The sequence below is a fragment of the Pelodiscus sinensis genome, chromosome 27 (genome assembly GCF_052426305.1).
Source record: "Pelodiscus sinensis isolate ZL-2025 chromosome 27, ASM5242630v1, whole genome shotgun sequence".
NCBI classification, from domain to species: domain Eukaryota; kingdom Metazoa; phylum Chordata; order Testudines; family Trionychidae; genus Pelodiscus; species Pelodiscus sinensis.
Genome location: NC_143078.1, coordinates 17,821,365 through 17,848,882, shown reverse-complemented (window position 1 = coordinate 17,848,882; position 27,518 = coordinate 17,821,365). Strand labels below are relative to the sequence as shown.

The 27,518-nt window shown below is 47.3% G+C and overlaps 1 protein-coding gene across 4 annotated transcripts; it reads right to left on the bottom strand.

Moving 5' to 3' along the window:
• Positions 1 to 27,042, bottom strand: STK38 (serine/threonine kinase 38). 4 transcript variants are annotated; one of them, XM_075910576.2, is made up of 14 exons: positions 26,779 to 27,042; positions 24,684 to 24,819; positions 22,214 to 22,265; positions 21,938 to 22,060; positions 21,185 to 21,268; positions 18,106 to 18,229; positions 15,966 to 16,120; positions 13,520 to 13,622; positions 11,947 to 12,008; positions 6,501 to 6,618; positions 6,090 to 6,213; positions 4,897 to 4,992; positions 4,497 to 4,591; positions 1 to 3,334 (listed from the first exon to the last, which is right to left on the bottom strand). In XM_075910576.2, the coding sequence occupies exons 2-14, from the start codon at positions 24,812 to 24,814 to the stop codon at positions 3,204 to 3,206; spliced, it is 1,398 nt and encodes a 465-aa protein (XP_075766691.1). In that variant the 5' UTR covers positions 24,815 to 24,819; positions 26,779 to 27,042; the 3' UTR covers positions 1 to 3,203. The 4 variants fall into 4 exon arrangements, with proteins under 4 accessions (XP_075766691.1, XP_075766692.1, XP_075766694.1 ...); XM_075910577.2 differs by lacking the exon at positions 26,779 to 27,042 and adding an exon at positions 26,475 to 26,621; XM_075910579.2 differs by lacking the exon at positions 26,779 to 27,042 and adding an exon at positions 26,328 to 26,458.
• Between the last annotated feature and the right edge of the window lie 476 nt (positions 27,043 to 27,518).

Below are 27,518 nucleotides of genomic sequence, written 5' to 3'. Positions count from 1 at the left end.
TGCATTGCCTGAAGAGGATTTATTTACACAGCTCAGCAGAACGTCAACATCATCCCACAGAAACACGGACGTTGCGTTTCCCCCTGCTGAGACCCCAGCCCTGGGCAGCGCACGCCTGCCACCCGCTACAATGCGGTGCACGGCCGTGCACCTTCACAGCAGCTTTTCCACAGGGACTTTAAGGCAGAGTTGGGACACAGTGATAAGTGACACTGGGAGAGAGGCGCCAGCAGCATCACAGAACAGTCACACGCAATAGGCCATTTTACAGTGCAAGTCCTTCTCCTGCAGGTCTAGCTGGGAAAGTACCAGGCCTGCTCCTTGGCAACCCTCATGTGCTCACAGCTTTACACAAAGGCCCAGGGCATCGCCACCGCCTGCCGCCATTTCTCAGCTCGCCCAGGCTGCTCACTTGCTAACGCCAGACACGTTTTCTCTAGCCGCACAAGGACAAGGCTCTGACTCCGCTAGCAGAGGCTGCTCTTTTCCTACTGCTGCTAACAACGCCCGGCACAAAGGGCACGGCTGTGATGCCATTGTTGTAAAGGGAAAATTGCCACATTTGACACTTGGGGGAGATTTCAAAGTCGCTGACCATTGACAGAAGCTAGGCGCCTACGGCTCAGTCAGTCCATTCCAGCACTGTGTGAGCCGCCTCCAGCCCGGGGAGCCCGTTTCCACAGGCATGTCAGCGCGGGAACTTGCTGCAGTTGGGGGAGGGGAAGGGTTCACATCCCCTGGGTGGGAAGTGGCCATGTAGAGGTGGCCTAAGGCACTTGTGCCTTGGAAGATCTCCGCCCTTCCACTCAAGGACTACGCTGGGCAGCGCCCAAGCGAGGGTCACTTCAGAAATCAAACGTGCACCAGTGTTCCAGTCTTGTAGATACGCTGTCCGAGCGCCCTGCTGCACCCATGCAGCTCCCTCCTCGGTATTTGTACAAACACCATCCCTTCCGCCTACAACCGGCGCATCAGGCAGCTGCCAGCTAGCCATCTCAAAAATCCTTGTTCCAACACCGAGAGTTTGAGGGGTTCTCGTCTATCATCACGATTTAAGGAAGCAAATGAGCTGGTTGTCAGTCAGGAATTGCAAAACACTTTTCAATAGTTAAAAGTGCCAAGAGCTCCTAACTTCCCAAGAACAGTTTATAAGGCAACATTTTCAAATGGGGGAGGGACAGAGCTATCCTACCACATCAAAACATTTTATAAGCAGTATTAAAGGATGCTTTGCTGGCTGGCAAATAAAGACCCTAACTGATAGATATCTATTATTTTACTTTGCATAAGTCGTCCTATGAATAATCCCCCATGTCCAAAGATCATTGTTGTCAGAGTAAAAATCTACTCTCAAATGAAGGACTGAGTGGCAGAATTTAGTATTTACACATTGCTTACAGCAATGCACTGAACCAGTTCCTACCACGCAGAAATACAACAGCACAGACTGTGGTTTCTGGACAGTCATTAATAGCTCCAGCACTTACTGAGAGACAATGTGTTACCAAGTTGTCACTAACAAGCTTACTTAACCAGTTAGGTATAATACATGTGCTCGCATCAAACTTTCATTCGATCTTTACTCTGTGACCCCTTCGTCTAAGACAATCAGTGGATCATTCCCTAGTGCAGCCATTCAACATGCGATTCCATGACACTCCCAGGTCACCTGGAGACACTGATCTCACTTTTCCAAACAGTTGTTTTCCATGTTCAGCAACATCAGTGTCGAGTAGCAGGCCCTTACACTGGTCAGACTGATATGCGCTGGTTACAAAAACACTGAAGACTGGCACCAGGTGGGGCTGGGGCTGTTCCTTTCGCGTGCTGCTAGGAACACATTGATTGCACCTCTTTTTTAGCTAACTAAATGAAAAAGAATCCTCCAAATTAGTCTGACCCAGTTCAATAGCTCAGAGACATTTGGACAAGGGAAGGCACTTTGGGGCTCTCGTGCATCCTAATTACATGGGAACATGCTTTCATTAACTACATCAGGCAACAGTCAGAGAGAGACATGGCAGGACCTACGTCCCAGACGCTGAGTGCACGCCGTGTCTTAGCCATGCCGTGGAGAGGGACTTGGAACTACTTAGGCCACTGTCAGGATCAGCAGAGGAGCCCTAGACAGAATTTGACACCATTGCCATAACTTGCTGCTTGACGCTACTGCACACCATCAGCAAGTCAGCCAGCAGCGTCTCTGAAGCTGATCGAAGCCCGTAGCTGTTAGAAGTGACCATGAGATGACAGCAGCAAGTACAGAAAACCCCATGTCCTGCCCCGTTATAATCAGGATGCTCATCCCCAGAGCAAATGGATTTCCCTCCCCCAACTCCTCCAAGACCACCGCCACCCCCCTCCTTTTCCAGGCTGGCTCCTGTTATCGGCTAGGTTTCTACTCCTCGACAACAGCCACTGGTCTGCGCGGAGGTTCTTCGCCACAACAGTTGAATGTTGTTCACGTCCATGGAGCAAGTTCCACCAGGAGTGGCCTGTTTCTCTTGTCACTTCTCAGGAAAAGCACAAAGTGCTACACCACTTTTTTTTTAATGTAGAAAAATATTTAATGGCTTGAGGGTCATCATCTTAGTACCAAAAGTAAAGTGCACGACAGCTGGAGGCTACCGATTGAGCTGAAAAATGCTCTTCACAAGGTTTTTGAGTAGCATTGTAAAAAATAGCACTACAAACCTACACTTAAGGCAATACACGTTTTGTTTTTCTACTAGATAAGTTACTGGACAGTTTTGTGCCTCTCAAGCTTTAATTATTGCTTTATTTCCTGTGCTATAGTTCTTAGCATTAGGAAAACAGTGCTGGCAGCCCTGGCAGATTGAGTAGATCGCTCAACCCTGGACTGGTGAACTAGTCTGTAAATACCAGGTGCTTTGGGATGTTAGAAAGTAAAGGCTTTCTTCTCTCTCGCCTCCTGCTCTAATGGACTGGACCATCCGGCAAGGAACTGAATGTGAAAGAGACGGACTTGCTCCCGAAGCAGGAAAAAATATCCGCCTGCATCAGAGGTGACAGGAGAGTTCGTGGATGTTTTCAGTGGAGCAGAAGAAACAAATCCAAGTAAATAACAATGGTGTGTAATATACGGGGTCCTGGAGAACTCTTCAGAGTTCATAGCCCTCAGGAAAGGGCATAATCCCAGTACAGAGAAGCATGCTCCAAGGCTCAGAAAGAGTTCCAGGGCTCTACTTCCCTGCTTTCATGTACGATGGTATCGCCCCTCGGGCCGTCAGCCCCTCGAATCGTTTGTAGGTATAATTGATAAAGACCCAGTCTTTGTTCTTGTAGTCACTCTCTGGATGGTTACTTGTGGCCACTGGAAGACAAAGCGATACAAGGATTAGCTTCTGTAGGTAGAACCGCTCAAATCTGGCAACATCCATGTTCCGGCATGATATTAGTTAACCGGATGTCCGTTCATGGGTGCGGCCAAGTTTCCCGCAGTTACAGCCCCCAGCCCTGGCCCTTTGTCGCGCACTGTTCTTTAGCTCTAATTGACCCCACACGCCGTCTCAGAGCCCACCAGCAGCAGCAATGCTGGTGATGTTGCTAGGCAACAGTGCTTTGGCAAACTCTTGTTTGGCACTGGCCTGGCCCCAGGGGTTCCGCACTGGAGAAGTTCATCGTACAGACTCAGTATACGGGCCCCAGACAAAACTGCTGGTGGGAAAATCCTGTTTCCTGGTTTTCAGTTCTGGACAAAAGGGAACTGGTGCAGTCCGCTCCAGAAGGGGCAACACAGACTAAGCTGTGGGCTGCTGCCGCTGAATTTGCCTTTGCGTCCCATCTGCTGCCAATGGGAGCAGTGGAGAGTGGCGCAGACCGAGACGCCGCTTCCCGCCACTCCCACGGTCCAAACAATCCGCAGCCAACAGAAGCCACGCTCACCCCATTCCTGCAGCGGCGCAGGTAACCATACAGGGGGCCCACCAGAGACCAACCCTGCAGACTGGATCCAGCCCTGGGCTGTCACTTGCCCACCCTTGGTCTCCAGTGTATTAAAACCTCCCATGTTCACAAAGGCCCAAGTCTTGCTCCAACGACGCAACGCCTGGTGGAACGGATTGAACAATGTGCCCCGAGAAGCACTGCCACACCCCAGCTATGCTTTGCCAGGGCAGTGCCACGGGTCTTACTGGGGCAGACGAGGAGGGCTTTTTAACCCTTTATACAAAACACATGGGTACAGCTCTCAATGGCACTTCCAGGAGGGCTTGTGGGTTTAGAGCTGAACTTCCCGCAAATTATCCTACCTCTAGCTATTGCACCAAACACAGAGGCTGCTCCCACAAGCCCTCACCTCCCGGCAAAGCCAATGCAAGTTCGGTGTGTGAAGGACCTGCAGGACTGGGCTCACACTTTGTCAAAGTTCCCATTCACCATTCCCCCAAGGGGACTGAGGGCTCCTCACCAAGCTGCTATCAGAACAGGAAGCCTAGTTATCTGAAAGAGTGACGAGATGAAGGGGAGCTATTTACCTGTTGGTTTCAGGATATCCGATTCGGGGAATTCGTCAAAGTTGGAGGTGTCATCAATGCTTTTAATTTCTATTGATATTGCAGCAGGTCTCTCTCTGCCAAGAGCAACAATCTCAACATTAGCTTAAGGCAGGCAAGGAATCTGTTCCATTTCTACAGGGACTGGGAACATCTGGGTATGCCTGAACCTCAGGGAAGTTCGGGGCAGGCTCTGAACTTCATTACTGCCAGGCACGCCTGGTTCCCTGCATGCTCAAGTCAGAGCTGCTCATTCTACTGCCACAGCCTGTAGCAGCACTTCTGACAAACTTCACAGTCCAATGTAATTAGACCACTGGGCTGGAAAACTGAATGACACCTAGCTTCCCGGAGGAGGCTGAAGTGTCTGGCAACGTCTTACCTGATGTGCTCCCAGTCGACCTCTTCAAAGAAAGGGTTACCCTTGATTTCTTCAACACCAGGTGCACCGATTCTGTGCTCCCATTCACAGCAAAATCTGTGAAAGGATGTATGACAATAGCAACATGTTCTATTTAGAAACGGAGTCATTTTGAACACAAGTTAGAATTTACGTTTCAGAAACTGTACCACAATGATACGGATGAGAGCTCTTATTTCAAGAGCAGTGCAGGCTCTGTGTTAAGGAATGTTAAATGTAAATTCCTATATTTTATCCCAGGCTTGCCCTTTTGCCCAAGACCAGCAGAGGACAACAGTACACACAAAGCATGTCCGTTTCACTTTTGGATTGGGACCAGATTAAAAGCTCTGGAGAAACATTAGGTACACAGGTAAGACTAAAGAGCAAAACAACTGCACGTTCTCTTTGAAAAGCCCAGCTAAGTTTATAAACCAAACTCTGAACGCCAGTGTTTTCAGACGCCCCTGCCCATTGTTGACGATGTTGGGCCAAGGACAAAGTTTGAGGAGGGTGGGAGGGAATGTATTCCTGGAGCAGAGTCTGGGTGGTGACAGCATCTCGTGAAAGCACAAAGGCTGACAGGAAGCGTGACAGGAGTTTGTCTGGAAAGACTGTTCAATTCCCAAGGGAACTTAGATCACTCATGAGAAGCGTCTCAACTGCACAGCACGGAAAAGCAGCAATTCTGACCCGCTGCCCTAAGCGGCGTGAGCCTCTGGCAAAGACTTCCTCTGCCGGCCTGCCCAGAAAAGGTGCCTACAGCCGAAGAACAACTCAACATGCTCAGTCTGTGCTTCCTTCAAGTGGAGATTCGGTTTCTGCAGCAGTCAGAGGCACAGGAAATAAGGGGCCAGGGCACAGGGGAGGCAAGAGAGCTAGGAGATGATGTGCTCCCAAACAAACTTTCTACAAAAGCCTCCGCTGCTGTAGCTGTTTAAGGGCTCCAATTTAAATGACAATGAAGCAGCCTGAATCTGAGAAGACATTCCGTTAGCCATCTTCCCAGTCAGTGGATCGGGGACAACTGTCTCACCTCACACTACAAAGCACCAGTGCTCTTGCCGGACACGGTGTACGAGGGAGCTTTCATGCAGCGCGGACCATAAGAAACTTCGTGACATCAGACCCCACGCTCAGCACTTGGGCAGCTGCAGCCACTGACTTACTGGTACCTTAGAATAAGATCCTTTGCTTTCTCAGAGACTGGGACTTCGGGGGGGAAGGTCAGAGTCTCTTTCCAGTTCATCACTTTCTTATACGTTTCTTGAGGGGTCTCAGAACAGAAAGGGGGATAACCTGAAAGAGAAAAGGCATTTCAGGGTAATGTGACTACGACGCTTCAATGGCACTTAGAGCTACCAAGGAAAGCAACCGGGGAGAACTGCATTTGGATTACAAGACAGAAGTTTTAAAAAATGCAGGTGAACAGCAAACTGAAGACGATTAGACAAAGGGAAAAAGGACACAAACATTCTGGTGCGTCAACACAGATAAACCAAGCCATGAAAAAGCGAGCACTGACACTGCTACTGCGCGGGGGGAATTTCACACCACCCCTAGGTTTGTGCGTTGCTTGTGCTCACCGATCAGCATCTCGTACATGATGACCCCAAGCGACCACCAGTCACAGAGCTTGTTGTAACCCGTCTGCATGAAGACTTCAGGCGCGATGTAGTCTGGAGTTCCCACAGTGGAAAAGGCCTGAAACGGAACAGCTGCAGTTACACGTTTTGAGAGCTCCCGCCTGTGGAAATGAGGGTTTGCACTAGCGGAATACTTTGTGGTCGATGCTAGGACATAAGGGAACTTGCAAAGCAAAGTTGTGCCCTTCCTTCAAGATGGGAATGACAGAATCAATGTGCTAGTCCTTCCTCGTTAGCAGTCTTGGACATCCCTCTTTTTCCTGAAGGACTGGAATCTTCACCCGACCAGAGGTCTTGAAGAGAATACGCACACAAGACTTATTCAAGCCAAAAGAGGACTCCTGATCTGTAGGCAAGATCTCTCCTGCTACCAGGGTACCAGTCCAGTGCCAGCAGTAACACACTACCGCAGGGGAAGAGCGCAAAACCTAAAAAATGCTGCGGCTCTGTTTTTAGAGAAGATTTACCTTTAGAAACCTTTTCATTGAGATTAAGATAGACACAGCACACTGTTTAAAAGTCTTCGTAGGGAAAGCTCTTTTCTCCCTTCCCTTTGGATGCAACAAAGCCAGATAGTGACAAGGATGAGAACGGGTAACTTACCTGGCAAGCATCACTGGGGAACAGTTAACAGTTACCCAAGAGCAGCCCCCTGCCCGGGGGCTGACGGGTCCGGCCTGCCCCCATTTAATCAGTTAACATTTCACCAGTTACTGATTATACGCAATTTTGCATCCCTAACAGTGACCAATAACTGCAATGCATATTGCAGGATAGTCCTAGTTCACACTGGAGACTTTGGCTTGTTCCTCTAGCATTAATGCTGCAAACTAGCATGTGATGAATGCAAATCTAATCCTGAAGATTCTCTGCCAGATCTAGTTAGGCTTGGGCACATCAAGAAAGATGTGGAGAAATTGGAGAGGGTCCAGAGAAGAGCAACGAGAATGATGAAAGGTCTAGAGAACATGACCTATGAGGGAAGGCTGAAGGAATTGGGTTTGTTTAGTTTAGAAAAGAGAAGATTGAGGGGGGACATGAGAGCAGTTTTCAGGTATCTAAAAGGGTGTCATAAGGAGGAGGGAGAAAACTTGTTCATCTTGGCCTCTGAGGATAGAACAAGAAGCAATGGGCTTAAACTGCAGCAAGGGAGGTTTAAGTTAGGAACTTTTTCCTAGTGTCCAACTGTCAGGGTGGTGAAACACTGGAATAAATTGCCCAGGGAGGTTGTGGAATCCCCATCTCTGGAGATATTTAAGAGTAGGTTAGATAAATGTCTACCAGGGATGGTCTAGATAGTGCTGGGTCCTGCCATGAGGGCAGGGGTCTGGACTCGATGACCTCTTGAGGTCCCTTCCAGTCCTAGTCTTCTATGATTCTATGTTATTGTTTGTGAAATCTTCAGTGAAAGTCACAGCTATATGCCTCAACCTGCTTTTTCCATTTCTCTTAAGGCCTCACAGTCTGGCTACGGGCTAACAGTCTGCCCAGGAGTAATGTTACCTTGGAAGTGGCAAAGAACTTGGCTAGTTTAGCCATAATGGCACCAGAAAAAGCATTGAGCCTTGATAGCTCTCTAGCTTAATTGGAAAAGTCAGCAGCATACTACAGATCAACAAGCTAGAATGAATTCTCCCGTTTGAAGCCCAGCTGTACAGATTTCAAACAAACCAACCAAGCAACCACAATAATTAGCTCTCGGAGTCAAAGGAGAACACAGGCAGAGCCCAGCAGCAGGGTAGGGGCTCTCCAGTTTATTGTACCGGATGGGGGAGTCAATTATTAGATACATAGAAAGCTGTGTTTGCGGGGAGCGGAAGAACCGTGTGGTGACTTGCCTGGTGCGAAGGCTGCGGGTCTCTCGAGACACCTACCGAGCCTGATGGGTAGTGGGGGGGAGGGGAAGACACCTACCGAGCCTGATGGGTAGTGGGGGGGAGGGGGGAGGAGCCTGCGGTCGTGGTACACATAGCAACCAATGACAGAGGGAAGGATGGGAGAGAGACCCTGGAGGCCACACTTAGTCTGCTAGGAAACAGACTGAAATGCAGGGCCCCTATGGGAGCGTTCTCTGCACTGCTTCCAGTTCCACACGCAGGGCCCCGGGGCAGGCAGAACTGCAGGGTCTCCATGTGTGGGGCAGCCGCTGGGGAAGGGAAGAGGGGTTAGATTGAGTAGGAAGTGGGGAAACTTTGGGGAAAGGAGGAGCCAGTCCAGGGAGGTTGGGCTTCCCCTAAATCACAATGGCACCAGATTGTTGGCACTTAACGTTACATTAGTTTAAAAACTAAGAGCTGAAGGAAAGCCGACAGGTGCAAAGGAGCACGTGGGACAGACAGACAATCCTTACGGGAGGATCTATTAATATTCTTTATGTCCTAGTAAATAGGAGAGGATGGAAGATAAGAAATGGGTAAGATCCCATGACAAATAAATAGTCAAATGAAGAAGAGTCCCATTCAATCACATCAAGAAATGGCAGGCCAGTAAACAGTAACAAGTTTTTAAAGTGCTTAATGGTCCATGAGAACCACAGGATATGGTCCATGAGAACCGCTTGGAAACAGTGACAATAATGTAATAACATTTAACATTCCTGTGGTGGGGAAAACACCTCAGCAGCCCAGCACTGTGGCATTTAATTTCAGAAAGGGGAACTACACAAAACTGAGAAGGGTAGTTAAACAGAAATTAAAAGGTACAGTGACAAAAGTAAAATCTTTGCAAGCTGCATGCACGCTTTTCAAAGACACCATAGAGGCTCATCTTAAAGGTATACCCCAAATTTTAAAAACACTAAGAGAATGAAACAAGTGCCACCGTGGCTTAACAACACAAGAAGCCATGAGAGAGATAAAGAAATCATTTAAAAAGCGGAAGCTACATTCTAGTGAGGAAAATAGAAACTATCAAATGAAGTGTAAAAATATAAATTAGGAAGGTCAAAAAGGAGTCTGAAGAGCAGCTAGCCAAAAAACCAAAAGGTAATAGCAATTTTTTTTAAAGTACATCAGAAGCAGGAAGCCAACTTAACAACCAGAGGAGCCCTTGGATGATCGAGATACAAAAGGAGCACTCAAAGACGATAAGGTCATTGTGGAGAAACTAAATGAATTCTTTGCACAGCTGAGGATGTTAGGGAGATGCCCAAACCTGAGCCATTATTATTAGGTGACACATATGAGGAACTGTCCCAGATTAACACATCATTAGAGGTGGTTTTGGAACAAATTGACAAATTAACAGTCACCAGGACCAGACAGCATTCACTCAAATGTGAAATTTCAGAACTACTAACTGTGATTTGTAACCTATCCTTTAAAACAGCTTCTGTACCAATTGGCTGGAAGATAGCTAATGTGACACCAATTTCCAAAAAGGGCTCAAGAGGTGATCCTGGCAATTACAGACTGGTAAGTCTAATGTCAGTACCAGGAAAACTGGTTGAAACTATAGTAAAGAAAACAATTGTCAGACACATAGATGAACACAATTTATCAGGGAAAAGTCAATATGGTTTCAGTAAAGGGAAACCATGCCTCACCGATCTACTAGAATTCTTTGAGAGGGGTCAACAAGCATGTGGACAAGAGGAATCCAGATATAATGCACTTAGATTTCCAGAAAGCCTTTGACAAGGTCCCTCACCAAAGACTCTTAAGCAAAGTAAGTTGTCATGGAATAAGAGGGAAAGTCCTCTCATGGATTGATAACTGGTTAAAAGTTATCCCAAAAGGTTGTTTAGGAACAAATGGTTGGTTCTCCGAATGGAAAGAGGTAACTAGTGAGGTCCCACCAGGGTCTGTCCTGGGACCAAACCTATTCAACTTATTCATAAATGATCTGGAGAAAGGGATAAACAGGTGGCAAAATTTGCAGATGATACCAAACTGCTCAAGACGGTTAAGACCAAAGCAGACTGTGATGAGCTTCAAAAGGATCTCCCCAAACTAGGTGACTGGGCAACAAGATGGCAGATGAATTTTAATGTTGATAAATGCAAAGTAACGCACATTGGAAAACACAATCCCAACGGTATGCATAAAATGATGGGGAATAAATGAGCCATTACCACTCAAGGAAGAGATCTTGGAGTCATGGTTAACAGTTCTTTGAAAACATCCACTCAGTGTGCGGCAGCAGTCAAAAAAGCGAACAGAACGGTAGGAATAATGTAAAAAAGGATAGAGAATATCTTATTGTCTTTATATGAATCCACAATACGCCCACATCTTGAATACTGCCTGAAGATGTGCTTGTCTCATCTCAAAAACAGTATCTTGACATTGGAAAAAGTTCAAACAACAGCAACAAAAATGATGAGGGGTTTGGAACAGCTGCCAAACGAAAAGAGATTAAGACAATTGGGACTTTTCATCTTAGAAAAGAGGAGACTAAGAGGGGATATGATTGAGGTCTATAAAATCATGATCAGCGTGGAGAAAGTAAATAAGTAAAAGCTCCTGTAACATAAGAACTAAGGGTCACCAAATGACATTAATAGGTAGCAGATTTAAAACAAACACAAGAAAATCAACCTGTGGAACTCCTTGCCAAAGGATGGTATGAAGATCAGGGGTTAAAAAAACAAAAAACTAGATAAATTCATGGAGGATAGGTCCAGCAATGGATATTAGCCAGGATGGGTAAGAATGGTATCCTAACCTCTGTTTGTCAGAAGGTAGAAATGGAGTGACAAGAGAGGGATCATTTGATAATTATCTATTCTGCATTCCCTGTGGGGCACCTGAAATTGGTCACTGCCTGAAGACAGCACACTGGACCAGATGTACCTTTGGTCTAACCCAGTAAGGCTGTTCTTATGTAGATCTGTCAGGGTATTTCAGAGGAGTTTTCTGAGAGCTTTGAAAAGAGCCATCGTGTAAATCTGGGGTGGGCACTAACTTCTGATGGGGGGCACTCCATTAATTTGGTAAGTGGTCAGGAGCTGCACTCTTCCATGATATCAGAGGAGAAGGTGCGGGGTCTGGCCTGGAGGTTGAGTGCAGAAGGAGGTGTGGGGTCTGGGAGAGAATTGTGACCTGGGCTAGGGGATTGGGGTGCAGGGGTTTTGGGTTGTGACCTAGAGCAGGGGTGCAAGGGGGGGCAGAAAGTTAAGAGGAGGGACTGGGGTGCCAGGTGCAGGCTCTGGCCAAGAGGTGCTTACCCAGGGGGACCCTCAAGCAGGCTCTCTGCCTTCTGTGTCCCCGCACACTGCTCAAAGTGGCTGGCTGTGGGGGCCACGTGCTCTGTGCACTGCAAGCCTGTGGGATGCGGGATGGTGGCAGCAGACCCGCTTTCGCCTGCCCCCGCTATAAATGCTGGTCATTTGTTCTCACAGCTGAGCCCTGAGATGCAAGTGATCTGTAGGCAGGTTTGCACTTACCAACTGACGTCTGTTTCTCTTCCACGTTTCTGCTTTCCTTTTGGAATTCATGTTCTGGAAAGCTAGAGAGGACCAGAGCACACAGGCATCAGTGCTGTTCACTTCTCTTTTCTCTTCCACTTGCGACACAAGATAACGAGCCTTGCTTGGAGTTGTGCCAAGAGGGACAGAGGGCCTCCTAGCTCACCAGCAGCTACCAGAGCCTGCCACTTGGCAGTCTAGGCTGCATTCTGAGCAGTGCAGTTAGAACTAGGGATGTAAGCAATTAGCTCCTCGACTAGTCGCTTCTCCCCCCAACCCTGCTGCCTCTATTAGAGGCAGCGCTGGGGATGGGGGGGAGAGCAGGGGCTAGCTTAAAAGCCAGTTCCCTCCAAAACCATCTTCACAGGGGGCAGGGCATGAGCTGATTCCCAGCTTGTGCCCAGTCTCAGATGCTGCACCTCTGCCTTTTAAATGCGTTAAGAGCCTACTGGCTTTTAACACATTTAAAAGGCAGAGCCACGGCAGGGTTAGCTCCCAGGGCCGGGAGATAGCCCCACTGCGGCTCCCCTGCTTATCGACCAGTCGATGGAAATTCCATTGACTAGTCGATTAAACTACATTTATCATCCCTAGTCAGAACTCTGGGAGCACTTCCATTACACAGCCATGTTTTAAAAGGTCCTAACTCCCCGAACAAAAAGATTGCTTCACGATCACATCACTCAAAGGACCAGGCTCTGATCTCAGCTGCATCTCTGGACATCTGGAATAAATCCCATGACGCCAACAGAGTCAGCTCAGCATTAAAACCATGTAGAAGAGACAACATTCCAGCCTCCTCTCTCGCTTCTGTGACATTCCAAACAAACCCAGTCACACATGGGAAACGCTTTTGCTTCTGGAAGGTAAAATAACTATTTCAGCATTTGAGGGCCGTCTAGTCAGGCACAGCTACCTGAAAAGGCTAGACTGGGTCCCTAGGCCGACTGCTTTGTAAAACCTTGTGTCTGCTGGCAGCCATGTCAGCTCTGGTCAGACGTCTGGTATTCACAGCGCAAGCTCTCCGGCTGCAGGGCAACACCAGAACAGGAGGGAAAACAGGCCGCCATTTTCCTGGCACCCATCTCTTCTCTGTGCAGTTAGCTCAGCAGAGAAGTTCTCAGACAGAGCCCTGAAGCTTCCCAACACTGCTCTCCTATCCTGCCTCAGCCATAGTTTGAGGGGACCCTCTGTAAAGGGTGGAGGGGTGTGCAGTCTCCAGCTCAGACACGCCAAACTCTGCCTGCTACCACAGGGTCAGCAAGTGCTCCTGGGCACCAGGACCCGGACTGGGTCCCACCCACAGTGGTGTCCATCATTTGAATCAAGGTGCCTCATCACGCCTTGGGATGCAAACCAATGGGCAAGATGGAGCTCGTGGGATGTGCACTCCCAGGAGTTACTGTCTCCACGGTGCGCCACCTAGTCTGGAGCGCAGCTCCTATGCTATCTGCCAGCAGTCCTTGCTGACATGCATGCAGCGAGCCTGCCGGGTAGCAGAGCAAGGGTGGGCTCAGGAGACCGGAAGGAATTCCTATGGGACAGAACTTACTGAAGTCGCTAGGAAGACTGTGGTTCAAGTTTCTGTAGAACTCCGTTCGGTGAGCCTTCTTTAGCCCAGTGCAGAGACCAAAGTCGGACAGTTTCACGTGGCCCTAGAGATGCACAGACCCAAAACACAACGTAAGGCCCACACCCAAGAAAAGCGTCATTTACCCTCTTACGTCCTCTGACAAAACACTGAGCAGATCTACTGCCTGCCCGAAACGAGGTCTTGAACAAGCCAGTAATGTTCCCAACAACCATTTACTTCAATGGGAACTGAAGGCCTTTAGCACTTTGCAGGATCAGCCCCATTGTCCATTGGCTTCATGCCATTCAATAATGAACACCCCAGGTAAGAACAGCCCCTCGCCCCCTCCCCCACCACACACAATTACTTTGGGCAGTTGTTGAACTGGTCTTATCCCCAGTGCAAGGCAGCAATGACTTACAACGCGAAGTTCTTTTCAAGCCTAAAAATACCATATTAAATCCTAAAGGCACATGACACTTGTGATCTGCTCCAATCAGAGCATTTCACTAGTTTTGGAATTAACCAGATTTCAAATGCTTCTTGCCAGCAGATTTCTCACGGATGAGATAAGCAGACAAACAACATTGTATTGAGCACTAGAAAGGAATGGAAATACTCCAGCTTACTGGGACCGAGCGACTACAAACTCATAAGTGAACTGGTATCCTGACCAGTTCCGAGAGAGATTTCGAGAAGAGCTAATGAGACCAGAAGCCCAATGGACCAGCTACACCCCCACACTCGGGGTAAGCATGCAACTGAACAGGCATGTAACCGCATGAAATGTTAGTGGTGACACGACTCTTGGATAGCCCCCAGGGGTGGGGCCGGCAGCCAGTGTGCTCCCAGCCCCATTCCTGGGGAGGCCCCTGCCACCCTATGCTGCTGCTTCTGTATCACAGGCAGCAGCGAGCCAGTTCACCGGGGAGCCAGTTTAAAAACCAGCTCCCCTCATGGACCAGCTGCCTGTCACCTTGCACTGCTGCCTCTGATATACTACTGCCTTGGACCCCTCAAGTCCAGGGGCTGCTGCTGCAGACCAGCCTCCCCTGCCCCACTACCCCATTCTGCTGCCTGTGACGGGGCAGGTTGGAGCGGATACACACAGGGAGCTGGATTTCAAGCAGGCTCCCCATGCGTGCTGGCTCCGTAGACCCTCCTACAGAGGCAGCGGGGGCGATGGGAAGGCAGGCAGCACCACAGAGCTGGTGCTGGGGGAACTAGCTTTTAAGGCGGCTTCCTCAGCACCAGCTCCTGCCTGTCCCCCTCTCACCCCTCTATCAGAGGCAGCAGGATGGGGACGAGGCAGATCTGGTGCTCATGGGAGCCTGCTTAAAGCCAGCTCCTCACAGGCTTATCGGTTATCGTGTAGTCGACTGCACGTAGACATCCCTAGTGTAAACACACTGCTCGACATTTGGTGAGCACATGCAAAGCGGATGTCAGACCCAAAGGAAATCTCAGACTAAGGAGGCAGAAATGAAACCAAAAGGATGGTTTGAAAACAGCTCGGAACAAGAGAGCACTCCAAGACTAAGGTTCTGGCCTCGGAAGGCTGGAGATTTTCTGATACCCACGTGTCACCCAGCGATTAAGGCGGGTGGGAAATAATTTGACACAGGGCCACTCCAAGATTTGGTAAGGGGGCAAAGGCTGCACTTTTCTGGGGAGGGGGTGCAGAGTCTGGGTACAGAAGGAAGCTCAGGGGAGGGGACTGGGATGCAGGAGAGGAGATGGGGTCCGAGAGGGAGTTTGGGTGAAGGAGGTTGTGATCTGCACCCCAACCCCCTCCTTCACCCAAACTCCCTCTCAGACCCTACACCCTCCCCTGCATGAGGAGAGGACTCCGGCCTGTGGGAGGAATGCAGGCTCTGGGAGGGAGCTGTGACCTAGTGAAGGGGGGAGTGCACAGGGGGTGCCAGGTTCAGGCTCTGGTTGGGAGGCATTTACCTAGGCAGCTCCCGGTCAGTAGCCCAGCGGGACCCTTAGGCGGGCTCTCTGCCTACCTCAGCCACAGGCTCAAAGGGCTGGCTGCTCCACGTGGCTCTCTGTGCCACGTGTGGTGGGGCTTTACGTGCTGCCCCCTCCCCAGCACTATCTCTCAGCTCCTACTGGCTGCGGGGAGGGCAGCCTGTGAAGCCTCTCCCCTGCCACCCGGGTGCATGGAGCAGCCAGCCAGCTTGAGCGGCGGTGGTGGCTCCGTGCCTGAGGATCCTGATGGGGAGGGGTGCAGGCTGGATTGAAAGGCTTGGCGAGCCGCCTCCTGCCCGCCCCTGCATGAAGGGAATCACTTTTATTGGACCCATCTCATCAACAGAAACCAGCCCAATACAAGATTTTACCTCCCCCACCACGTCTCCCTCAAATCCCAGGACCAACATGGCTACAGCAACACTGCAGACAGCGGTTAACACACTTGTACCTTACTGTCCAAGAGAAGGTTATCTGGCTTGATATCCCGGTGGATAAACCCCAGCTGGTGAATGGAATCAATGGCTAGCACAGTCTCCGCTATATAAAACTGGGTCTCTTCTTCTGTTAGCGTGTCTTTTTTCATCAGCAGGGTCATCATATCGCCTAGACAGAGTCAGCCGCACAAACAGCAGAAGTCAATACCAATGACAATTACACTCTAGCCTCTTAGTAACACACATCAACACTGACACAAGACATTTTACCTCTCGGTGAATTTAGACAGCTCTTATGAAGCAATTCTCATTTCTACACTGTGGATCACAAACACCCAAGGAATGCATCCAGACATGCACATAGTTCTTCATTCTGCTACAGTCAAGCCTAGTGGTGCTCAGTAGTTTGTCAGGTGATAGCAATGAGCCAATGAAAATAAAGCTTCCATAAAATGCAAGCTCTCTGGGGCTAGTGCTATGCCTGAGAACTCAGGTTACCAGCCCAAGGTAGCACGTCTCCCAATGTAGCCTAGATTCCAGGCAGCATCTTCTCTCGGTGGTCTTACAAACAGCGCGATCGCAGGCCAAGAACTGGAGCTAACACAGAACAATAGCTTGAAGTGTTCTGTGATGTCAAGTCCCATATGAAGAGACATCAAAAAGACGGGGTCTTTTCAGCTTAAAAAAGAGATGACGAAGGGGAGATATGATAGAGGTCTATAAAACCATGAGTGGTGTGGAAAACTGAATATGAAAAAGTTATTTCCTTGTTCCCAAAACATAAGAACTAGGGCTCACCAAATGAAATTAATAGGTAGCAGGTTTAAAACAAACACAAGGAAGTTTTTCTTCACGCAGCACACAGTCAACCTGTGGAACTCCTCGCCAGAGGATGTGGTGAAGACCAGGACTTTAACAGGGTTCAAAAAAACTAGATACATTCATGGAAGACAGCCATTGATGGACCTATTAGCCAGGATGGGCAAGGATGGTGTCCCTGGCCTCTGTTTGTCAGGGGCTGGGAATGGATGACAGGAGAAGGATCACTGGATGATTCCCTGTTCTGTTCACTCCCTCTGGAGCACCTGGCATTGGCCACTGTCGGAAAAGAGGACGCTGGTTTGGCCCAGTGTGGCTGTTCTTATGTTCTTAGATAGGGATCTATTGGCGGCAGGTATGGAGACAACCATTTCTGAAGAAATGCAGTAGACCCAACTAGTTTGTACTAATCACCAAGAGACCCGCTGAAATTCTGTGTGCACAAGTAGATACAATTTCAAAGGATTTGCCAAATGTCCTTTGCTTATTCTGATCATTTGAGTCTAGTTTTCATTAATGGTCATAACATTATTTGGTACATAATCAGAGTAATGGACAGAGGACGAATCACTTAACAGCCAGTCAATTAAGCCATCACAGAGAAGTGAAGAGGGACAGTTGCGAGAGTGTAATCTGTTGTGTGCTATTTAGCAAGCCTGGTACAAAATCAAATGCATTAGAGTCTATTTGAGAGTTTCTGTCTGAGTTATATAAAACATCCAATTGGCGAAAAGCTGAATTATCCACATAGAAATGTCCCTCCAAGCAAAGTTAGTTATGGACACCCACACCAGATCTGGACCTCAAGTAACAAAGCTACAGCCCAAAGCACATTTAGCAAGAACAGGCTGCATTATTACACAACAGCAGGTCTGAAGTCATTCTTTTGCTTTCAATTATTGCATGGTAAGTTTTCAGTTGTTAGTAAACTGTAGTAACGTCAGCACTCTAGACTTACCCTCTTTATTTTCCACAAAATAAAGCTTTCCAGGTTATTTGTGATGCCAGCCAATGACAAGAAAAGAGCTAGAAAACTGAAAGCTTGCTATGATTTTAAGAGGGCAGGTGTCAGACTGAAGTAAGGCTGGGCAAAACATCTAGGTCAAGTTTTTAAACAGCCGTACCCAAGCCCAAGGCACCGACAGTTCAGTACAGGCCTGATCTTGCAAGGTGCCAATCACTCTCACTCCCCAATGACGTCACCTGGCATTAAGAATGGCACGGCTCCCTGCAGCGTCAGCCCCAACACAACACTGGGTGGCAATTCCACATGTACAAATATATGCAGGGTTTGTTATAAAGCGAGAGGACAGCCACAGAACAAAAGGAAATTACCTCCAGGCAGGAACTCCATAATAAGGTAGAGGTTTAACTTATCTTGAAAACTATAGAACATTTTCACAACCCACAAGCTGTCCGCCTCCACTAGAATGTCCCGCTCTGCACGAATATGGCCAACCTAGGGTATATGGATGCAGATGGTTAATGATTATGTTTATTACTTGTTGTTAGTTGCATTTATCTCACACACACAATTCAAACTCTGTTTTCAGGGGGATTCAAAGGCTGACTATGCAACTGTCAGGTCTCTACATTAAGACCGGAAATATCATGGATCAGTACCTTCATCACTGGTTATTTTCATGCATTAAAAGAGTGTGACAGGTTTAGACAATTATACCTTTGGAATACTGCAATAGGTTTATAAAATATGCTTAGGAGAATGACTAGGCAGAAACCATACTAAAGCTCACTGCCACATGCTTGTTTGGAATATACCTACTGAACAAATTCCTTGGGATTTTGACTCCCTCTGGCCCCTCAGGGCATAGAGTGAAGAGTTGCCATGTTCAAAGATTCCAGCTGTAAAGCTTATGGCAGGATTTTGTTTTGAGACGTGTTCGGTAGACCTAGGAACTGACTGTGTAACTGTTCACCAATGCAAGCAAAGGGTTCATAATATGACCCTAGTTTTAACAGCAAGTGAAGGAGGCTTGATCCTAGAAACACCACCACAAGTAGTGTTTGCTATAATATTTAGTCCAATTAACTGCACTCAGCAGGACTCTTTACAATAGCGAGCACCACGTCGGCAAGGTCAGGTCCAAAAGTTGTCTTTTTCCTCATCCATTTGAGCAATGGATCACTAACACCGCAGGGTGCGACTCAACCCACAGCACACAATTATTCACTAAGTTTTCATGGAGAAAACTCATCTCATTTTACCCTAGATTTCCATTTACATATACACCTACTGTGCCTATAAAAAACGGATCCCCTGCGAGCCCAGCTGTGGCTAAGGTAGTATGGAGAAGCTTTTTTTTTCTTCCCCCAAGCTACCTGCTTTATACCTGGACTGCAGACAAACAGAGCACTTCAAAGTCTACTATTGTTACTTCCTCAACCTTCACAAGGAAGAGAGAACCTTGACTGAATTATAGATATGATGAACATATACATTTGATGTTGAGGTACTTATTATACAAGACAAACTACTTACTGTTTGGGCTAAAATATCTGCTATATTAAGAGCACTAACAGTTAACATCTAATAGATGAGACATGGATATTTCACGACCAGATCTACTAGTTCCACAAGAGAGACTGGGAGTCAAACCCAAGTCTCAAAACGCATCAATGCATGCCCGCACACCCAGCACTGACTTTCAAAGTTGCTATGTAAAGACAAAGAAGTCAAGAGTAATATCCTATTTTTAATTAATACCTTTAAAAGACAAGAGTGAATTCAGGAAGTGATGCCTACAAATCATTACTTCCTATGGACTCCAGTGACAAACAAGTATTGGTTAGTTCAGACAGTAATATTCCCAGAAGTGCTATCAAACATGTTACACGATGTTCAGAGATTGGCATTCATATGGAAAGTGCCACCTTTTTGGGAGTCCTGAGAGTGGGTCTGAAGGATTCGTGCTGTTCCAGCAACTGAGATTTACAATTAAATCCATTAGACCAGGTAAATCAGGAGGAAATCAGACTTGCAGTCAGCGGGCACTCTGAAGATTGTACTGAGAGTTCACGTACAACTGATGTCAAGTGATAACAGTATCACATCAAGTACAAAAGTGTTCCTCTACTCTGTTTAAAAGGAGGAAAACTGCTGTTTGGAAAAAAAAATAATTTTTCCAGTTAGGGTGTGTTCTAACAGCAGAGCTTAACTCAAAATAAGCTATGCAAATTGAGCTACGTCAATTGCATAGCTTATTTTGAAACTGGGAGCATCTACACAGCACTTATTTCAAAATAGAGCCCTCTTCCTCCAACTGCCCTTACTCCTCGTACAATGAAGGTTACAGGAGTTGAAGTAAGAAGTCCTCCAGCTTGACAGTATTTCAACATTATTTCAAAATAGTCCGTGTCTACACAGCAGGCAGTTCTTTTGAAATAATGCTAATTATTTTCAAAGACTGTTGCTGTGTAGACGTACCCTTACAGACTAACACAGCTACCCTCTAATGCTGTTCTGAAGACACCTTGCTTCTCCAAGTATTCAAATGAAAACAAAATTTTCAGTCCTGCTTGGTATCAGACCAGAATGCTTCTTGCCAGTACAAACTGCAACTTTCATCAAAAGATTGACAGAGGTTGTAGATATATATCTTTTTTTAATGCTGGTTTAAACACATGAATACATATTACTACATATTTACAATTAGTTACCGATACTGTGTTTATCTGTTTTTAAGTGAAAACTATATTTTTCCTCATAGAATCCCAGGGCTGGAAGAGACCTCAGGAGTCATCAAGTCCAGCCCCCTGACCAAAGCAGGACCAATCCCAACTCCATCAACCCAGCCAGGGCTGTGTCAAGCTGGGACTTAAAAACCTTTAGGGGTGGAGATTCCACTACCTTTTAGGTAACCCATCCCAGGGCTTTCCCCCCTCCTAGGAAAAGTTTTTTCCAATATCCAACCTAGACCTTCCCCACTGTAACTTCAGACCATTGCTCCTTGTTCTGCCATCCACCACCACTGAGAACAGCCTCTCTCCAGCCTCTTTGGGACCTCCCTTCAGGAAGTTGGAAGGCTGCTCTCAAATCCCCCTTCACTCTTCTCTTCTGCAGACTAAACAAACCCAAATCTCTCAGCCTCTCCTCCTAGGTCATGTGCTCCAGCCCCCTCAGCATTTTGGTTGCCCTCCGCTGGCCCCTCTCCAATGCATCCACATCCTTTCTGTAGTGACTACAAAAGTTATATGGTTTTTCAGTCTTCAGAAAGAATAACAAGCTTGAAATTTTCAAATCCAAAGCAGGTTGGATAGTCGGGGGAGAGAAATACATACACCTCAAAGTTTTTAACCCACTTTTATCCTGAGTTTGTAATGAAGCAGAAAAACAGATTTTTAAAAGAAAGAGGCAGAGCTACCAGAATTGCTATTTGAAATTAATAGTAATCACCTGCTCTTTTTCAAGCATGTCAGCTTTGCGTAGTATTTTCATCGCATATACGTGCCCTGTGTCCTTCTTCTGGACAAGCCGCACCTGCAAGTTTTGCAAAAATATGGAGTCAGAAATACATCCTTATCACCCCAACTTTTCCAGATTTCTTTTACTGTACTCTGAATATTATACCCCAAAAGCAAACATGTCACTTCTAGTCTGCAAAGCAGAATCAGACCGTAAAGATAAGCAGCATCCAGTGGCTTAAGGAATGGTAAGCCCTAAGATCCCGGATCATTATACAAACGATGACTTGAACTTCATGGTCCAAATTCAGTTTAGTGACCAAGTTCTAGGTCATGAAAAACCTTGTAAAAAATGCCCTCTGGTGTGCAGTTTCAGTTATCACCACAGCCTCAAAAACCAGTATCCCAAGATCAGCATGGAGGCAGACTGGCACGGCACCTGTACTGCTGCTTGTTACATCAGTTCTACAGCTAGAGGGGCCTGAACACCAAGACTGCCAACCAACCCCCTTTCACCAGCACTTTGGTCCTTTACATATGTGGATTTATGCTTTTTCATACAAATTAGCCATGACAACACAAAGACAGGTGTAACTGAATGTTAAACTTTAAACAAGTACTGTGCAGTGATGATTATGTCATTTGGCTTCAAACTGTACTGTTGTGACCTTTTAAACAATCTTTTCAAAGCATTCCAGTCTCTATAATACTATTACGGTTTTATCGAGCAATCAGTTGTTCTTACCTCTCCAAATGCCCCCCTGCCTATTACTTTTAAGGACTCAAAATCTTCCAAACCAAGTCTTGTTCTCTTTAAGCGAAGAAACTCTGTTTCCTTTCGGGCATGTGCTGACCTCCTGATTCTCTTCTAGTGTTTGTTTTAAAAAGAAAACAGACAGTTTATGAGAATCCATAGTAAAGGTCCCATCTGGATCATAATGAACCAATTAGAAAGGTCACCAACAGCACGACTATAGGTTAGTTATATTATCTACCCAAAAGCCTTGTTCGGTGTTCATACCTCTTCATCTTTTAAACCTTCCTCTTCCATCACTTTTTCTAGCTTCTTCTGTCTGGGGAGGGGGAGAGAGGGGAAAAAAATCATATTTAATTCTTCAGAAAACCCAACAAAAAGCAAACCTACTTTTAACACCAAAAGAGAGTGTGGTCTAGAACTAAGAGCCAGAAAACTAGGAATCTGGATGTTCCTGCCTTACCCAGAGTTGCACCAGTCAGCATGAAAGTCTAACCTCTCTGCCTTGATTTATTCGTCTGGTCAAAGGATATGATACTTGCTTACATCATATGGGCATCAATGTTTATTCAAATACTTTCAAATGCTTGGCGAAAAGCCAATGTGGAAGCCTGAAGATTCAGAGTATATAAAGATGCTAGTCTCTCCAGATTTATACTCAAGCCTAACTTTCCAATAGAAGTCTAACTTCACCACCTGCCCTCTACAACTCTGCTCATCTAAACCAGTGTGCCTGAAATCTCACATGCTTTATTTGCCACAAAAAGGATCTGGTGACTACACATGCCGACGGGGCTCGGGAAATCTGAGTTTGGTTCCTGTCTCTGCCACTAGTGCCCAGTGTGACACTAACAAATCACTTAGTTTCCCTGAACCTCAGTTCCCTTTCGTAAAACAAGTAAAATAATTCTCTGCCTCCCCAGAGGTGTTGAAAGGATAAACTCATTAATGGCTGAGAGACATTCAGCTATCATGGAGACGGGAGCCATATTTGTACCTAAACCGATACTAATGGATTTCTCCTTCAAAATATTGATATACATTTAAACCCTTAATTCCACTCTGTTCTTCCTTTAGGAATATAATCTATTTTTGTTAACATTTAGCACTGGCCAGTGCCATGAAAAATTCCTACGTTAATCATGTTCTCAGCTTCCCTCATGGTCCTGGACTTGATAACCTCTTGAAGTTCCTTCCAGTTCTAGGATTCCCGATGGCCTTTGCAACATTGTATTGTACTAATGCACCAAAGAGTTCCTGTTCAATATGCAAGTCATTCTGTGCAAGATCCTTTTCCAGCCTCGAGTCGCCACTAAGCAAATGTGGGGGGTCTGATAACATTTTAGCCCAGCATCTCTATAACGTGGCATACTGAAACTGCCCTCCCCTTATTTAGGCCCCCAGGAAGTACAATTTGCTCACCATCTCTTACGTACACACACCCCTCACTCAAATACCAAATGTGAGTTACTTGGCAGGACCAAGCAATGCTGAAGCTTTTTCCAGTGTTGAGCATTTACAGATAAGAGAAGAAAGGCTTTCTGAAAATTCTGGCTAAAGGGCCTATTCTTGGGCGGTGCTCACCACACTGAAACGTAACTGAATTCCATGGGCGTTTAGGATGCTCAGCACCTCAGAGAAGCCGACCCACAGAGAGAAAAGAAAGGTTTCCAAGGATACTTAAGGAATTCATTACACCCAGTAGCAAAGCCTGTTAGTCCTGTTGCACCTCAGAGACTAATACAAATATATGAGTTTCTGGGGATGAGACCCACTTCAGAGGATGATAAAGATGCTCATCTGAGCAAGAGGGTTTTGCTCACGAAAGTTCATACTCAACATACCTATATATTTTTTATATATTTTGTTAGCTTCCAAGGTGCTACAGGATGACTCGTTTTTAACGTTACAGACTAACATGGCTATCCCTCGGAAACTTATCATCAGATGAGTTGAAGTGCAAATAGCACAACTGAAGATATATTAAAGCAGCACAAGAAGTACTTGTCATTTGTAGGACCCGTGTTAATGAAGCTATGGTTAATGCATTACAAAGCCAATTTCTCCTGCCTTTAACATTCATTTTCACATCAATAGTATGAACGCTCATGAACCGATATATTTTTGTTAGTCTGTATGGTGCCACAAGATTACTTGTTGTTTTCAAAGCCAATTAGTTAGTTAAATGACTGTTTAAACAGCAGTTGCTTGGTGTCTTTGAAGAGGTGAATTTCCCCTTATTAGATGGCTGTATCAAACTGATATACAAAATTAAGCTGAATCCACATGAGTTCATAAAACTACAAGAGATGTCAGAAAGGAATAAAAATACCAAGGAGCAATAGTAGGAAGAGTAAATATTTGTACAGACAGGCCTCCTACTTTACTGCTTACATGAATCTAAGGTAACTATAAAATTGGTTTCCCCTCGGCTATATTAAAATCTCAATGTGTCTATTTGACTCTATATTTAAGCTTGAAAATGTTTCACTGATTTCATCAAAGCAGGCTCAACAAAACAGATGTTTTTAATTGCTCAGCAATGGAATAATGGACTTAGGAACACACAATCAGAACAGTATTTTCTTTTAATTGACAATAACATCCTCTGTGTCAAGCATAACATTTGTATTCATAAAGCATCATATGTAAGCATCATATCTGACAAGCTTAGATGAGCGAGCTGGTTACCAGCAAGGCCTATGGTAACAATTCTCCTCTCAACTGGGATTATTACCTCATTTCCCGTTCTTCATGTTGTGCTATCAGATTGCTATAGAAGTTTTCTAATGTCACTTTTGTCATTGTAACTCGCTCTTTGGTGTGGTTACTCATTGATGAACAGGGTGTTGGACCCGTCATTGCCATGGCTCCTGGAAAACAAGGGAGAAAAAGGGGGGGGAATACTACTAATGACAACACAACATGGAAGCAAGAATTCACCAAATAAGTGACACTCAGCTACATTAGACATTGGAATTAAGAATCCAGAGTGAAGTTAATCTTTACATTAGTTTTAATATCCAAGTTCTAATAAAGAGAACAATTATAATAGATGAGTTGTCTAAACTGTGCGCCATCGGTGAATTAGAATGAGTGTAGGGAAGAGGGTTACAAAATAAAAGGTACAAAAACAGGAAGCCTGACTTGAACACCACTCAGGAAGAGGGAAGGAAACTTGACAAATACGATGCCTCAAAAAAAACCACAGTTTAGGCAGCATTGAAAATGTTTTATACTTCTCCCAATCCATTCTCTTCATCTCCTAAAAATGTTAGAGATGAAAACGCCCACCCTTAAGACACCCAATCAGAGGTTCCTCTTCTTTTACACTTGGAGAAATAGAGCATCTCTAAGTCAGTAACATGCAGACGAAACTTACCAGAAATCAAAATATTAACAAATGGATGTATGGAGCCATTGAAGACAGACAAAAATTTGCTGTTTTCGCTGTTTTTACAATTAGGCTTTCCTACTCGACAAGAAGTTTCCACAAAACAAACTGCCAAAATCCAGATAGAAAACTACCTCTAAACAAATATGAACTTAAAAAATAGGCTTTTTTCAGTTTACAACATCTACATCTTAAATTAGTTTCTAAAAATAAAGTTTAAAGACATAACACCAAGTCAATTTTCTCTTAGGTCTCAAATTCAGGGCAAAACTTGGGTACCCTTGCTTATTTATTGCAAGAAAAAAATAAGTAAAATGCAATGTATTTAAAATCACAAGCTCTTTGACCAATTTAAGACTGTTTTCTCATTGAGGTTTTAAGACAAACATTTTTCTCATTCATAGAGATGTAGGTTTGTTACAGTGCAGAAAAAGAGTCGTGCATACTGTGACTTCTCTGTTTGTCCATGAGGCTTGAGATGGGTTACAGAGCTGGGGCAGAAGAAAAGCCTAGGAGAAGGAGCTGGCAAAGGAGCTCACCTCGTATTCACCCACAGCAGCATCTCCTGTGAGGCCGAGTCCAGCTTCCCATTCTGGGACTTAAAATCTAGCACTGAGGGTAGCAGCACAACTCAAACATGCCCTGCTGCCTCTCCCGCAACTACAATGAAAGGAGGCAGGGCCACACCAGAGCAAGTGGTAGCATAAGTCCATTTACCAAGTCACAATATCTGCAGCAAGGAGCCTGGCTCAGCTCCACAGCACACAGGAGGCACTGATGCCTATCCCTGGTGAATGCAGGCTAAGCTTTCTTCCCAGCCCCCTACCAGGACAAGAAGCAACGGGTTTAAATTGCAGTGAAAGAGGTTTAGGTTGGACATTAGGAAAAACTCCCTAAGTGTCAGGATGGTAAAAGGCTGGTTAGTCTTTCAACTGCTACACAGTCCTGTGTTTTGTTTTTGCCTAGGGAGGCTGGCTGGACACACACCTGCCAGGGATGATCCAGCGGACCCTGCCAGGCCGAGTGTTTGGTGGGTCTCCCCGGGCGCACAGCAGCTGCGGACCCTTCACTGCCAGTTGGCAGCGACGGCCCCGGGAGTTTGTTTTTAAACACGAAGCAGCCCCCGGAACTCACCGGCCGGGAGTCGGGAAGGGGCCTCGCGCCTCTTCAGCCCTCGGATCCGGCCCGCTCCCCAGCTGCGCTCGCCCCCGACACACCGGGCAGGGGGCGGGGCAGGGGGCGGGGCGATGCGGGCGGGAAGGGGGGCGGGGCGATGCGGGGCAGGGGGCGATGCGGGCGGGAAGGGGGGCGGGGCGATGCGGGGCAGGGGGCGATGCGGGCGCGCGGCCCCGCTGTCCCCACGGGCCGGGCCGGGCCCCGCAGCGCACGTGCCCTGGGCCGGGGGCGCAGCTGCCTGAGGGGAGGGGGAGGCACTTACGGGGCGCGAGGGAGGGGGCGGCGGGGTCCCAGCCCCTCCTCAGGGCTCCTCGCTGCGGGGGGGTCGGGTGCGTCGCTATCGCGGCCCCCCCAGCGCTCCTCGCACCGCCGCTCACGGAACGGACGGCGACTCGCACGGGACAAACCAGCACTCTGCTGACTCCTCGCTGCTGCGCATGCGTCTCCGCACCGCTCCCTCACCCCCGTTTCCCCGGGACAGGAAGGGCGCATGCGTAAATTCCTGCTTGCCGCCCCGGGGGGGAGGAAGAGAAATTGCGCGGTGCGCATGCGCATGCCGCTCCTTGACCAGGCTTGTGACTCCGCCCCGCCCAGCTGCCGCTGGCCGCGCGATCGTTCCACCTGAGGAGCCGGCTGGGCACGAGCCCGGGGACCCCGCCAGCCTGTGCAACGGGTCGGCGCCCTGCTCCGGGATGCTCGCGGGGCGCATGCGCGTTACCCCGCCGTAACTCCGGGCACGCGGGGTGGCCGGTCTGGGGCCACGCGCCCCCCTCGCTCCCAGCTGCAGCCGGACCCGCACGCGGCGCAGTTCGGAGTGAAAAGCTGCTAGCGGGGCAGCGAGCCCGCAGGAGCCTCCCAGCGCGTCCCGGCCGCTCGGCCCTGCCCGGCCCGCGCTAAGCCTCGGGACTCGGTTCATCCTCTCTGCAGACACTGAATGGGCGAGTTGCTGAGGATCTCTAGACCCAGGGCTGCCCTCCCCCCGGCTGCTGCTGGGCACAGGGC